At 42.6% G+C, this 15,697-nt stretch overlaps 1 protein-coding gene across 3 annotated transcripts in view; it reads left to right on the top strand.

Annotated features, from left to right (window-relative positions):
• mtss1 (MTSS I-BAR domain containing 1) overlaps positions 1 to 15,697 on the top strand; it is a 53,506-nt gene that overhangs the window by 14,667 nt on the left and 23,142 nt on the right. For all 3 annotated transcript variants that reach the window (XM_065955231.1, XM_065955232.1, XM_020652155.3), the window contains exons 2-3: positions 4,882 to 4,943; positions 6,733 to 6,806. In XM_065955231.1, the coding sequence (XP_065811303.1) occupies positions 4,882 to 4,943; positions 6,733 to 6,806 (136 nt within the window). The remainder of the gene's footprint in view (positions 1 to 4,881; positions 4,944 to 6,732; positions 6,807 to 15,697) is intronic.

Consider the following 15,697-nt stretch of genomic DNA (forward strand, 5'->3'; position numbering starts at 1 on the left):
ACACACACACACACACACACACACACACACACAGAGGGAAAGGTAACAGTATATCTGGTCATGCTGTCTGGTTGACTAAGCAGATAGGATGACAGCTCTGTATGTCTTCTATACATGGAGAGCTTTGTGAATAGAGTTCAGTGTGTCAGTGCTGCTGGAGCATGAAGACTGTTTCCACTCATCTGAGAGGAGTTAAAGCTCGATGCCGAGTTCATGAAACATCCTCAAACTATGAGGCATGACATTAGTTTAAGAAATATCCTCGATCAAAAAGATGTTTTTTTTTTCTTTTGATAAATGTTTGCTACTAATATTTCCATTCTGATGTAGATTATTCTTTAACAATCCAAATGTATCGTCAATTATTATGGTTAAGTTGTCTAATTAAACAACCTTTTAAGCGCTCCATAAAACAAACCATTATTTAATCTACAACTCCACTGATGCTGGATGTGTCAGGAGGATTGTGCTCTTTAAAAGTGTGACAACAAATGACTGCTGTTCCTTTGAATTTAAACATATCGCTGAGTCATAGTTTACTGATCGTAGCCGAGGCTGTTAGAGGTCTTAAAAACGTCTCTCGGAGAGCTCTGATCAAGAGTTTTTTAAAGCTGCTAGCTAGAAGTAATTTCTTATGTTTTCTTTAGAGATGCGAGGGTTTTCTCGACTAAACGGTTAAACGTCATAAAGGTTAAACGTCTGCACCAGAATTACTAGTTGGTTGAACAAATTCTCGATGTCGGTCAAATGTTGTGCCACTAGCTGTAGCCATAGACGGTTTATTACTCCGGTTAATGAGCCGGCTCTCCTCGCTCTACTACCTGGATGTAAACAAGCACAGTGAACAGATAGCGTCTTGTAGGAGGAGCAGTATTTTGATCTAGAAAACTGAGATTAAGTAGTATGGAGGCTGTGTCACATATCGACTGGAACAATATGTAACCACATACAGCATGGACATGTGGACGTTAACCCACAGGGAGGACTGAAGGCTGGTGATGCTAGCGCTGCTAACGTTAGCCACACTAGGAAAACCTAATTACCAAATTTACCTGCTGATGATTTTGAATAAATTGTGCTCAATTCTGAACCATTCCAGAAAATCAAGCAAAAAGACATACATGTTTCCTTCAGACCAACATGTCCTCATTATGTTTGTCTGGTCCATTTCTTCTTCTGAGAGTGCACGGCTGTTTTCTCTGCAGCTGTCTCAAGGAAGCCCTCTGGACACCAGCAGTGACCTTTGTGGCTCCCACGACCCCAAATTAGCCACAGCTTTAAAGGCTGTGTGTATCAGACCACAGCAGACCCTGGTACTCAGTCTGGTGGTGTCAACTCTGCTTTGCTGGAATATTTAGTCTGCGAGCTAGTGTCACATTCCTGCAGCCACAACAAATCCTGACAGAATTTAAGGTTCAGGCGAGAAGTGGAGGGAACAAGAAGAGCCTCAGAGAGCAGTGCAGACTGAAACACAAGGGAGGAGTTACGAGTTGTAACAGCGTGCTTTGTAGTTTATCCCAGTTGTTCATGGTGACCTTCAGTAACCGCCTCGATTCTTTTCTTAGATAACGGATATCACAGTGAGGAAGTGAGAGTCAGAGCAACCCTGCTCTGATGATTTTTGTGAACGGAAGGGTGGGAGAAAATTACACAATCCACTGCATGGTTTGTAACTGCGTTCTTTGGGTCACTGTTCCGTACATTTTCAGTACATGGAATATAACAGTAGTGCGTTCTTATGTTAACATACACACTCAAACAGAAGCAGCATACCACCCATGGGTAGAAAAACAATGTGCCATATATGCTCCTTTCTATTGGCAACTTCATGCTAGGCTTGGCATTTGAGAAGGTATTTTTATGATGAATGTTGGGATTGAAGTAAAATCATGTCGCTTCTGTGGCTGCCTCTTTACTATGATAGGTTGTATAATAATTTTTTAATCCTTATTGGATGACAGGATGGCCTACCTGCTGAATACTCGCTCGAGGTGAATTCATCGGATAATATCCTGCTCACACGCTCACACTCCTTGTTCTAATGATTATAAAAGACACACAAGTCTGCAACAAGCTAAAACTGTCAACCTAGTCACATAAATAAAAATGTCCTCAATGCATTCTTGTAAAATTGTCCTGCACAGCAGATTAGCATTGCATGTTTTTGTGTTTTAAGTAGTAGTGCTTCTGCTTTTTTTTTCTGGCCACAGAAGGAATAGAAAGTACTACAAAAATTCTGCTTATGCAAAGTATTCTACCTCCTCTCCTCTCCTCTCCAAATCTAGTCCTGTCTTTTTTTTTTTAATCCACCAACAGCAAGCTAATACAGCTGTGAACGTAGAAAGAGTAAGTAGACACGCATTTACAGAAACCTAATAAAATGTCAGAGGGAGAGAACAGGAGGAACAAGAAATTTGATTCCCTACGAGTGCAGGCAGATTTATGCATGAGACTATTTTCCACGTTGGGATATTCTGAAAGATTAATACGGGGAAAAACCTCTTGCATAAAATGAGTTTCTGGAAAGATTAAATTATAATATGAATGCCTTCAGTTCCAAACACTCTGAAATGATCAAGCTGTGACCTACTGCCTTTAATTTACTGTCACTGAATATCTGTAACTATAGAGACACCAAAAACACTTCCATGCTTCTTCTGTGGCTCACGTTCGATTCCCAGCTCCTGCAGGAGTCTTCCTGCAATTTTTGATAGTTGAAAACAGTAAACTACTAAATATTGGGGGGAATATCCCTTGCCTAAATCTATTTGTTCCTGCAGTGATGAATAATGTTCTGAAGTGCAGTCTAATACATCAGTGCCTGTCTTGGATCCCAGGCTCACTGTTAGTCGTTCAGCGGAGGCATTCGGCCGGTCACCTGCAGTATTTCATCACGCGCGAAGACGTGCTAAATCCCTGCAGTGAGTAAACCTATCAGCCCCACGCTGTGTGCACGCCTGGCTAGCTGTGAAACCAGGGGCTGGGCTAACGGCTTTAGCGGTGTTGAGCTAAGAGGCTAATGTGGTGGTGTTAGGGGTTAAATCCATCTTATCCGCCCTCCAGTGGAGCAGCAGTGACAGAGGACGGAAGTGTGACTGAGTTCAGGAAAATAAAGAGGGAGAGAGTTGCTCTCCGTTCCAGCAGGGCTTTCCTGCCTTTTTTTTTCTCCAAAATTGAATCACCAGAAGACTGAAGCAGCAGCTGTTCCTCTCCAATGTAACTCGAGGTCAGAGCCTTCAGCAGTAACCAGACTTAGATTACATAATCAATCAGCTGCTGCAGACATAGGGGCAGATTTGACCTCCTGAAGGACGTTTTTCAACAACAACATGCCTTTAAGTCACTGGAAACAAGACATCTTTCTGTCTTTTTGTACAAATGTAAACTCTTTCCAAGAAGGATTTTTCTTTCCACAAAGTATTCTTTATGACGAATGAATGAGAAGGCAGAGTCTTTGGTTTTTGTTTTAATTAAGATGTTGCTCAAATTTCAGACAAAATACTGAAATCCCAGCTAAGTTGGAGAGTCAATCATGAGCCCTTTTCACTTCATCCCCTCATTACGCCTCCCCGACATTCAGATTGAAGGAGAAACTTCACAGGGGCGTACCATGCACTAACATCACAGTTCTGTTTTTTGAGACTCTCTGCAGAGTTTACAGTCGTTCATGTCATCTGTTGCTCCGTCAGCGATCTGTGAACAACGGAGCCGCTTCAAACACAAATGTTGCAGCAGCTAGCTTGCGGCCTTTGTCCCAGCGTGTTAAAATAAGGAGGAAATTGAGATTTCATTCTAGTTTTTACCTCATGATTATAGCAACAATTTTCCATTATCAGCAGATGAAGCACGTATAAACCCTTAAGCTGGGTGTTCCCAACCTTATTTCCTCTGACACATCAGACATGTGGCTGTAGGAGCTGGGGATTGAACCCCCGACCTTCCAGTTGAGAGATGACCGACTCTACCACTGAACCACCGCAGCCCACAATTCAAGAACATAAAGTTAGGACAAAAAGTAAAAAGAGTTTGGTAAAGAAAAGCAAAAGAGGGGAGTGTGTAGAAAAGGAAAGGAGGATGAAGTCATCAAACGAGGAATCTCATATATTGAATGTTTTTTAAATCCAGGTCGTGTTAAAGGATGAATGTAAGAAGACGTCCAGCGTTAGAGATCTCAGCGCGTCTTCTAACAGCAGCCGCGCTGATACGTGGAAAAGCAGCCGGCAGCTGACGGACTCGAGCTATTTTTGGGGCTTCTCCGTGTTTGACATGCGGACAGATGCTGCGGCTCTCAGGCTGAACATAAACATGTAGAAACAGAAGGAAACACTGATAAACGCAGGCGGGCTCACAGTGCCGCCGTGAAGCTGGGATCCATTCCTGCATGAAACTGCACATTTTTCACTGAGCTCGTCTCAACGTTGGGTTTATCTACACTGAGCTCTGCATCCTGCTCACACCACACCGGAGGGGAAATGTCACGACTCTAATGCAGCTTTGTCGTGCACAATATTAAAAAAAAAAACGACTTTTTAAAACTGCAAATTAGAACCTAGAACTGAGAAATACCTGCATCTTTATTCATTATATGACAAAAAAATGAGCACTAATCAGAGTTGTAGTTTTTTTAAACATGCATGAAACATTTCTAGCCCTCCTTCTTTGTCCGCTCTGTGTCTGAATATTCCCACGCTGTGCAGAGAAATACCTGACAGGTTTAAATCTAATGCTGCAGTAAAAGCTGCGTCTCCCTCATTAAGGTGCTTAAGCTCTTTAAGGATTATTGGCACCAGATGTGTTTTTGGTTGAAGTGTTCAGTTTAACTGTTTGGATGCTGTCAGAGGTTTGATATCGCTGCTTTGTTTCTTTCTCTGTTTGCTGCAGGCCAGTTATCCCACATGGGAGGACTTTGTGACCAAAGGAGCCAAACTACAATCACAGCTCAGGTAACACACACACACACACACACACACACACACACACACACACACACACACACACACACACACACACACACACACACACACACACACACACACACACACACACACACACACACACACACACACACACACACACACACACACACACACACAGTCGGTGCAATAACAGCATAATGGTTTTCGTATCCCATTAGACCAGTTTACTTTGATAAGCATCATTCTGCCTCCTACAGCCAGTCACAGCCCATTATCCCTGACAGTCAGTCAGCCCCACACACACACACACACACATACATACACACCTGCTGTGGATAATTAGAAAGAAAACAAAACGCTTTGATACACACTTTTAACTCTACAGTTGAACCACTTAAAAAAATTAAAGTGTCCTATCAAACATTAAACATGAAGACATTACAATCAGAATCAGAAATACTATTTTTAAAATTCAGTAATGTCTGTGATAGTTCATTAATGTGTGTGTGTGTGTGTTTTTAGGTCCTAAGTCGTTCATTTCATTGAACACATCAGGAATATTTAGCATCACTTTTGTAGAGTTGAGTCCAAACGTCCCGGCTTCATTTAATCCAGATCTCCACCAAAGATAACCTACATTAGCTTAAAGAAGTTTGAAGCGTTCAGAATATGTTTGTGTTGCGGAGCTGCTGTCCGTCAGAGAAGAACAGGACTTTAAATTACTAACAAATGATCTGTAGATGAGTCTACTGACAAGTGAAATATGTCTGACTTTAAATATCAACAGTGCACCATCTGTCAGTAAGAAATGGTGCCAATGTGTTTGTGCTTTAGATCGTGTGCTGGGGTTAGCTTGGAATTTATGATGGTTCATTCCTCTCAATAAGAGAATATATAGACTAATTAAGACATCGTGTGTGTGTGTGTGTGTGTGTGTGTGTGTGTGTGTGTGTGTGTGTGTGTGTGTGTGTGTGTGTGTGTGTGTGTGTGTGTGTGTGTGTGTGTGTGTGTGTGTGTGTGTGTGTGTGTGTGTGTGTGTGTGTGTGTGTGTGTGTGTGTGTGTGTGTGTGTGTGTGTGTGTGTGTGTGTGTGTGTGTGTGTGTGTGTGTGTGTGTGTGTGTGTGTGTGTGTGTGTGTGTGTGTGTGTGTGTGTGTGTGTGTCAATATGAATGAATTTCCACTTAGGACAGAGACGCGCACACAGTATTGACTGCGGTGTCATCTGATCTCTTTAGTTTTCAGGGTAATGCTTGTGTGTGTTCGGGTTATCTGTGTATGTGTGTGTGGAGCTATAGAAACATAAACCTGACTGATAATAGGACACACACATACATACACACACACACACACACACACACACACACTGACAATAGGTCCATTGATGTGTGTGAGTCAGAAGGTCTCCAGTTGCACCGCTCACATTGACCATGTTGTCTTTCTCTGATCTGAACCGGAGAAGATATTATTGTTTAGTTTGTTTGTGTTTACCGATCAGTAATAAGTAAACACGTCACATCAGTCACAGGATCAGCCGCCGCCCGTCCTGCAGGAGGGAAGTCAGAGAATTAGATCGAGTTGATTGAATTAGAGTTGATCATAACTGATGTGCCGTCTTCTGTCTCTCTGGTGTTTTGTTCAGTGCAGATACGGTTGCCATGACAATGAGATTGATAACTATGACTGCACTCAAATGTTTCTAAAACATGAAGGTTCTCTGGGACGTCTGGATGAGACATTTTCAGACTCAGGTGTTGAATTGAACCCTCAACCTTTTTAAACAGTTAATAGATGTGTCTTTATTTCTTCTTTGAATCAGGACGACCATCATGGTGACCGGGGCCTTCCTCGATGCTTTTCAGAAGGTGGCAGACATGGCGACCGGGACCAGAGGTAAACAAACACACCTCACACACACACACACACGTGCGTGCGTGCGAGACATCATGTAAAAGAGCTGAGGGAAATGCTCTCTCTGTTCTTTCCTTCCGTATTGCAGTCTGATCTTTCACTGCGTCTCTATTCTGTTATCAATTGTGAGATCATGAGGGAACTAATTATCCCCATTAACTCCTCCTGGACCTGGCTGTGCGTGCGTGCGTGCGTGCGTGCGTGCGTGTGGTGTTGAATATTGTAGACACCATTCAAGATGTGCTGCTGGAGGATGTGTGGCCAGGAAAATTAGCAGACCAGATTCCCTTCATTTCTCTTTCCCTTCTTTCTTCACCTCCTCTGTTTTTTTCACCTTTCGAGTCACTCGTCTGCTTTTTTCTTCTTCTTTTTTTTTGCTCTTTCTCTCCTCACTTGTCCTCTCTCAGTGGTGACACAGTGAGACCTCATGTGCAGCTGTCTGGTTTAAACTAGGGTCGGGTTTCTCACATTCACACATACGCACTCCACAGCGTATCAAAGTATTCCCCCTTCTGTGTCATGACAATCACTGTACCCACATTTGTCTGTGATTTGACCTCGTACCCCTGAAACATGTCGGACTCATGATGGGACAGGTTAAAAAAAAGAAAAAGAGATGTCACAGCCGAACCTATCGCAGTGAACCAGCTTGCATTGCCAGACAAATCTCCGTTAAACGTTATTTGTAGTAACAGCTTCCACTGTTCCAGGACGTCTGTGAGATCTTAGATTCAGCTACATGAGCATCGTTATGGTCCAACACACTCTCACATACAAGGCCTACAAGCTCATTCTCTGCGTTCAGCTTCGTCCTAAAGGGAATGAGCAGGTTGAAATCAGGATTCTCTGCCAACCAATCATCTTCTCCCTCACCTATCTGTCTATATTTACTGTCAGGCTCACTTCAAACATGAACAGACCGTCTCCTCTCCTGAGAGGTTAGTATCAGTATTGACTCCCGGTGATTCAGGCTGCAGGCTCTATAAATACATGCCGGACGTGGACAGGGACTACCCGGGTTTTCAGAGCTGCTCTCTCCGTGTATTCGATCTCCGCTAAGCCCGTCAGCTGCTGCTATGATTATGTAACTCAGAAGTCAGTTGGTATTCTGAGGAAATCCAGCGGCATATGGGGGTGCGTGTGTGTGGGAGGTGAATCATAGCCGCTCCTCTCTGTAGACGTCTCTGCAGACCTGCTCTGTCATGTCTCAGCGCTCATGTTTGTTTCTAAAAAAAAAAAAGAATAAAACACACATGCAGAGACATTTAATATAAATGATGCACATTGACTTTTAATGTCCATACATGCAGTTTCAAAACCCCTAACAGCACGGGTTGCAGGTTAACAGCAGCACAGTCCTTAAAGTGGCAGAGGGTCATATGAAGGAGGTCGCCTCAGGCAGCACATAAAATCACATGCAGCACATTTCCTCCTCTGCAAACCATCATCATGTTATCATAAGGCACCATCGTGCATCTCACATGGCGAGACTTCAACAACAGGAGAGCGAGAAATGACCATGATGTACGACGGGATACATTTATTGTAGGACTGGAGCGTGCACTGTTGAACTGACAATAACTGTTTTCGCAAAAACTTACATCTCTTACATCCAGCAATTATTTTTACATTCAGTTGACAAGCCTGAATAAATGTTGTATTTCATTTTTCATTTTTTTAACCGGTAAGAATGTTAAGTTAAATCCTTAATGTATAAATCTCTTCTTATTCTTATTTATTTTATATTTTAAGTGCTTATTTACTATGTATCTATTCTTATATTGTTTAATTTGCTCTGATAACATGCTGCTGTAACACCACAATTTCCCAGTTTGGGATCAATAAAGTAAATTTATTCTATTCTATTCTAACGTTGTGCACCCACATTGAGAAATGAAATCATCTCATCCACACAGGCAGGCGTCCTCTGTTTGGTGCTCGTAGTGAGTTAACAATGTGAAAGAAACAGCTGGATTAATAGAAAGCCCTGGTTACATAAAGCTCCGTGGCTGTACTGTTCATTATGTAACTTCATTTGTTAAGATATTGTTGTCACACACCGATATGCAGAGTTGTTATTCTCATTGCATCGCAGCCTCGTCCAACTTTTCTCCCCGAAAGATGAACAGTAGACACCAGGCCGTCTGCAAAGAGATATTTCACACCTGGCAGATCTCTCCTGCTCAGGTACCTGCGGCTTTGAGTTAAGTAGAAGAACTCATGGTAGACAACAGCTCGCCTTACGTCCTCTGTTCTGGTCTGGTCTCTTTATCTTTGGTCATCTCATTAGGTCTAAAAGCAGCTCTCTCACAGCTCATCTTTCTTGGAGAAACGTGCGTTCAGGTTAAAAACAGGTTGACTTCTGTCGGCTCTGCCTCTCTTTGAACCTGTGCCCAGGCTGTTGCCATCTGTTAGCAGTTAGCTCAGTGAAAAGCTAATGCTATCTTTACAGACGTCATGTTGACTGACGTGCAGTGTGTGTTAACAGCTGTCTCCCCTCTGTGGACGTAAAGTGACAACAAAAGAGTTCAATTCTGTTTCTGCTGGTTCAAATCAGAGAGAGAGAGAGAGAGCAGGAGATGTTTGTAAAATATTAGATTTGAGTGAATACTTGTCATGCCTATGGATGGGCAATGAATCCATTTCATCAATAAATCAGATTTGTGTTTCTAGGAGGATTTTCAAAAAGAAGATTTTCTCTTTAGTTTACTCTGCTGCTCCCCTCGGGCTCCCGTAGTTCACATGCTCGCCCCTCGTTTCCTTCCTACAGAGTGACTGGTTGGTTGGTAACTATTGGAGTGAACTTTTAAAGACAAGTGTACAGCTCGCACTTTGACCCCAAAAGAGAAATTCCGGATACTTTATTCATCCTTGAAGGGAACGTCAGATTGCTTTTGTCACATTAATTGATAAAATAAAAGCAAAACTAGTTTTAGTCAGTTCTTTGTCATTTATATATATATATATATATTTTTTTTTTAGAAAAAAACACCCCAAAATGAACTGTAGGTTCTGGATAATTTCAAACATTTCCCATCTCTTTACGGGCATTTCTTTTCAAAGTGGACAGGAGGTTCATGTCGCTGGTGGAGTCTTTACTTCCAGAGCAAACTGAGCAGGTGTCAGTCAGTCTGCTCAAAGTGATCTCTGCAGCTTTGATCGTTCCGAGGATGAGACTCTCTGCTGCCGGCTGATATGAACTTTAAAGGATCCTCAAATCTTCTTTCACTATTCTGTTTCATGTCCCAGCAAATCAAAGGCTTGTCTTCCAAATCAGAGCCTTTTACGTTTGACTCATACACTGAGCAGTGTTACTTTCTTTAGTTCTCTCTCTCTCTCGTATCTTTTGTCGTCTCCTCTGTCCTCTTGTTCTCAGCTCCTTCAACCCGTCAGCTGCTGAGTGTGTGAGAGACGAGAGGAACAGCTGAATCTCTCTCTCTCTCTCTCATACACACACACTCACACATACTGCAGAACTCATTTTATGTTGACAGGTCATGTCAACATGGAAAAACACTTAATGTTTTTTTTCTCCATTCCAGACCCTCTGTGTGTTTGTGTGTGTGTGTGTGTGTGTGTGAGAACCGGTCTGTTGGGTTTTGTTGTTGGTCGTCACGGTAATGCTCATGTTCTCGTCTTTCTGTGGTGAAGAGGAGTGTTTTAAAGATTGTTTATCAGACAGAATCACACCTGAGGTCACAGGTGTTTTTTTCACACATAATGTCAAAGCTCCTACTCTAGTAATAACCATCATGATGTGTATATTGATAAAGGAAATGTATTTAGGACTTTCAAAATAACCCTTTGTAAAAAAGGGTTCTGCAGTAAATTCACCTGTGGAGCAATCCTTCTCATATCACACATACAGTATATATGTGATTCATTCATCACAAAGTGCTCGTTCGCTTTCTCTACTTGAAGTTTAACTCAAAAGTTTCCTCTTTGTTTTATCTTTGAGCAAGTCGTAAATGAAGACTGTGATCTCATCCCTCGTTCTCTCCCTGTGTTTCTACCTCTGCCTCGTCCTCTCCGGCTTCCTCCTTTGTTTGCACATCACTTTACACTAATGTTTATATGTTGAGCCTTCAGATTAAAGAAGCACAACTTAAGCTCTTAACAATGTACACTTGAGTCCATATTCTGCTTTTCTAGATCACACTCAAAACACTCGAAAAACAGATGACTCAGGTCTGCAGACGTCAGCGCTTAACGTGTCGGAGCGTCGATGAAGTGACAGTTCGAGAAAAACAAAAAAACTTTACATAAAATGTGTCACAATCAGCTGATTTTTGAGGCAGGTTCCTCTCGTCTCTTCTCTGGTGTTCGTCCACATGACTGGTTCCCCCGGCAACAGGGGAAAAGCTGACGTCTTTGGCATCATGGGGTTTTAAATGCATGCACACACACACACACACACACACACACACACACACACACACACACACACACAGATCACAAGACCACCTACTGCATGCTGACAGACTGTAACGGAGGTTTCCTAAGGTCAGATGTGCGTGTGCGTGTGTGTTTTTAGATTGCAGAGTCGACTGACTGATCGATCAGTTTGTCAGTTAATCCATACCTGGGTCAATACAAATAGAGAGAGGGTGGGGTGGGGGGGGGTACAGAGAGTGAGCTGGGGGCTTTTTCTGCTGCATACTGCGGTTTATTTTCATGATGATCAGCAATGGAAGGAAAAGATGTTAATTAGGAACGATTAACGTCTTTACCATTAGAGATGGGAGTTCATCAGTTAGCATAGCCCGGGATCTGTCAGAAGAAATACCAACTGGTTGATGGCCCAGCTGCTTAGTCTGCATACTGAGCTCAGAGACCCGATGTTGATCTGAAACCTTCTATGTAGAGAGGTGGCTCACAAGGAGAAAACAGCAACGTTTGAAAACAATTTAGGGCGAACTCACACTCGGCCCTGTTGCCCTGAACCGTGCTGGAGCATGATTGTCCCCCCCCCCTCCCCAGTCCCCCGATGGCCTGCACTCACAAGGGGCCAACCGGGCCTGATCACAGTTATCATGTACATACTTCATCACGTCCCGATCTCAGAGCCAGCACAATGAACCTGACTCTGCACCTTAACTCACTTTGAGGCTTACTTGGAATCCTTTAAGTCAGATTCAGTGTTAAGGACTAAAACACTTAAACAATGCATCTGGTTCGTCCAATGTATCTGTGATGTCCAAATAAAGTCTATTATTATTATTCTAATGCAAGGCAGCGATCGATTTCATGGCATGTCCACGTTGCGTCAGGTGCTTGTGTTGGTGCACATAAGAAAACCTCTTCCAGTCTAGTCTAACGAGGTGGACTTTGGGGGTCAAATGTGCTTGGCACAGTCTAGACGGCTTGTGTGTGTGTGTGTGTGTGTGAGAGAGAGAGAGAGAGTGCGCCCTTACTGTCTCATGTCATGTGGACTTCATACGAGTCTTTTGTAGAAAAGTCGTCCAGCAGCTAAACAAGTCTCACCAAGAACCAACAAATAAACCGTTACAATGATTCAGTTTAATCGTTTCAGCTTTAAATATAACCTGCACACTCATTTCATTTTATATTTTCTTAAATACAACAAACAAAAAGTTTCATGAGACTGTTAGAAGTTTGTCTGCAGACGGACAGAAAGGAGTCTTTGTGGATCAACTTGAGAGCACAGAAATCAACAGGCATTAATATTCTCACACACACACACACAGTCACACTTGCAGACCTCTCTGAAAGGCCACATTATGAGCTGTGAGGAGGCGAGTGAAGCGGAAAAATCTGTGTTTGAGAGAGGGCTGAACACTTCTCTCTCTGTGTCTCTGCTGTTGTGTGTTAGGAAAATGGAGGGAAATGAAAATGGTAAATGGACTTGAGCTTGTATATTTATTTTCTAGTCTTCAGACTGTTTAAAGCTATTTTACACCACAGGTCACACCTACACATTCTCACACTGATGGTAGAAGCTGCTGAGAAAAGAGACCATCAGAATTAACAATTCATACGCCTCCGACAAAGCAGCGGGAGCACATTGGGGTTAAGTGTCTTGCCACTTCCACATAAGGCTGCAGGAGCCAACCAGTCTGTAAGCAACATCTCAGCTGACATTTAGACATTTAGTCCGTGACTTCTTATTTTGAAGGTTTTTGCCAAACTCTCTTTAATTACTCTCCACAGGTTTATTGTTTTCAGATAGAAATCTGGAAGGCCATTAATGAAAATGTAAATGACAAATAGGCCGAGACAGTAAAAGCTTATAGAGTAAATGAATTATAGGTTTATTGATCACAGTGACCTTGACCTTTAACCTTTCATCAAGAAATGTATTCATTCATCGAGTCCAAATTAAAAGAACAATCCCTCCAGGTTTTCTTAACATATTTAAGAATTTGACACACAGAGACTCACAGCAAGACTCACAACAAGAAATGATAACATCTTGAATGCCTGAAAATCGGATGTTTCGGTTCTTGATCAAATTATTCCTTTTGATGATTAAAGAGAAATATGCTTCAAATGGTCATACCAAGGAAAAGGTCTGGCAGAGAGAACTGTGGGATGAATAGATACACAGGGCCGCACAGATGTTTCAGTTGAAGATCAGTAATGGACCTGTTAATGAACATCAGCCCTGACTTTCACAATGTGTGCATCTTGATAAACACACATACAGGATATGATTAATGGATACACACTGTTCAGTAACACTGAATGTGACTGATGTTTGTTCCTGTTTGATACTCTGGAGCAAGATGTTCCTCAATTCAGGAGTCCACGTCGTGTACGTTCAGGAGTTTCTGCACACCTCATGTCATGTTCTGATGAAGTCAAACCGATCATTTCTTTAGCTTTAAAGCGATGACTCAGCAGCACATAAACACCAGAACCAAACAAAGAGACTCCCACAGCGAGTCTGTCTCATCTTGTCGGTTTACATTTCTCTGTCAAGTCATCCTCGCTCGACTCTGAGCTCCATTAGACATGCCTGAACACAAACGCAGCAGACGCCCACGGTGTTCAGTAGCCGGCTACGACACACACACACACACACACACACACACACACACACACACACACACACACACACACACACACACACACACACACACACACACACACACACTATAACTCATGTGTTGCTTAATGAATATTTACGAGTTTGAACAGGGTTGGGCAGGCTGCTGTCATACTGAATTTATAACGTTTTCTTCATTGAAACGGATGAACATATTTATGTAAGGCTGTCAAAGGGTTAATTTTTAACCACAATGAATCACTGAATTAATTTTGAATAATCAAATTTTTTTATTGCATGATTGAAATTCCATTCTTTTGCATTTCAAAACAGTTTTTGCTGCACCTTTCATTTGTCTCAAGCTAAGGGTACTTCCTGTTTAGATACAAACCTGATTTTATTTTGAAAGAAAATAAGGAACGTCCTGTAGATCCAAACCCTTACCTTAGCCACAGAAAAGGGAACTTGTTAGGGATCAAAAAGTTAAGTAAAATACCGGTTAACGGTGTGATGTCATAAGGTGGATATTACTTTGGACTCGTCAGCCGTCTGCGAGTTTGAAAGTGAAATGAGACATTCAAAGACGCAGATGTGTCGGCTGCTGGAAGACACTGTGGTGGCTTAACTACAGGTGTTAACTTTGGACCTGTATGTCATGGTGATAAAGTTGTTAACTGACAGCCCGAGTGCAGACTTATTGATATTTCACTTTAAAACAGTCGTTTGTGTTGAGACACCAGAATTCAGAGATTCAGAACAGTCTATCAACGATCTAAATGTCATCAGGTACGGGGAGCATGTTGGGACATAAAGGACAGATCGGAACACTCGCACTGGTCAAAGGAACTGGACTTTAGGGGTGAAGCGTGCTTAGGAACCCAACATCTCGGATTGCCTAGTGTGAGTGCGCTCTTAAAGAAGCAGACGGGTCCTCTGGCGCTGTCGTGTCATCCTGTATAGTACTCGTCTTCTTCTTCTTCTTCTTCTTCATGTGTTTAGTTGTGTCTGCTTCCTCTTCTTCTGCGTTAGTTGTTTGATAGCGGTTTGTAAACAGTTTGGAGCATTTCCGTCACCTCGGGGTGTGAATGCTGCCATGTGTGACTGCCTTTACTCCACTCTGTTGTTTTTGGTCGTATGACTGCATGCACCAAACACTGTGACGGTTCAGGACGACTACAAACCATCACAGGCCTCATATCTATACTATGAACTCTACTGTCAGAGAAAAGTGTAAATAGAGACAGAGTGTTACACATCTCGTTTATTTCTCAACCCGGTGTTGAGAAAACGTCTTAGCGTTTCAGACTGTAATGTTCTCTGAGCTCAGTCACAGGGAGGGAAAGGCAAATAAACCAAACTCACCTCGCTGCCACACCTCTAACATTTATATCAACACCTCATACCTATGTGTGTGTGTGTGTGTGTGTGTGTGTGTGTGTGTGTTCAGCCTCCCCTGCCACGTTTCTGCTGTTGTCCCTTCAGCCAATAATGACTGTTTTTTTTGTGTAAGGCTGAATGGATGAGGAAAGGAAGGAGGAAAAGATGGAGGGGAGGCAGAAGGATGAATAGAGGGCGATGAGGAGAGAGAGAGAGGGACCGAGTGCGGAAAGAGGAGGAAGGATGATTTTATGTGGCATTAAAGGAATGAGGAGGAAAAAGGAGTAGAAGTGCTGCTACTTAAACACATATTGGAGAAGGTGGAGGAGGAGTGGAGGGAGGGGTTGAGGGAGGTGGGAGTGCGGTAATCAACACTTCAGTGAGTACAGTCAGTCACTCCAGGTTTCGCTCTGACATCACTTCCAGGTGGATGAACATAGTCATTGATCTTTCACTCTGATTGTTCTTTTTTTAAAAAAATTTTACA

The sequence above is a fragment of the Labrus bergylta genome, chromosome 5 (genome assembly GCF_963930695.1).
Source record: "Labrus bergylta chromosome 5, fLabBer1.1, whole genome shotgun sequence".
Classification (NCBI taxonomy): domain Eukaryota; kingdom Metazoa; phylum Chordata; class Actinopteri; order Labriformes; family Labridae; genus Labrus; species Labrus bergylta.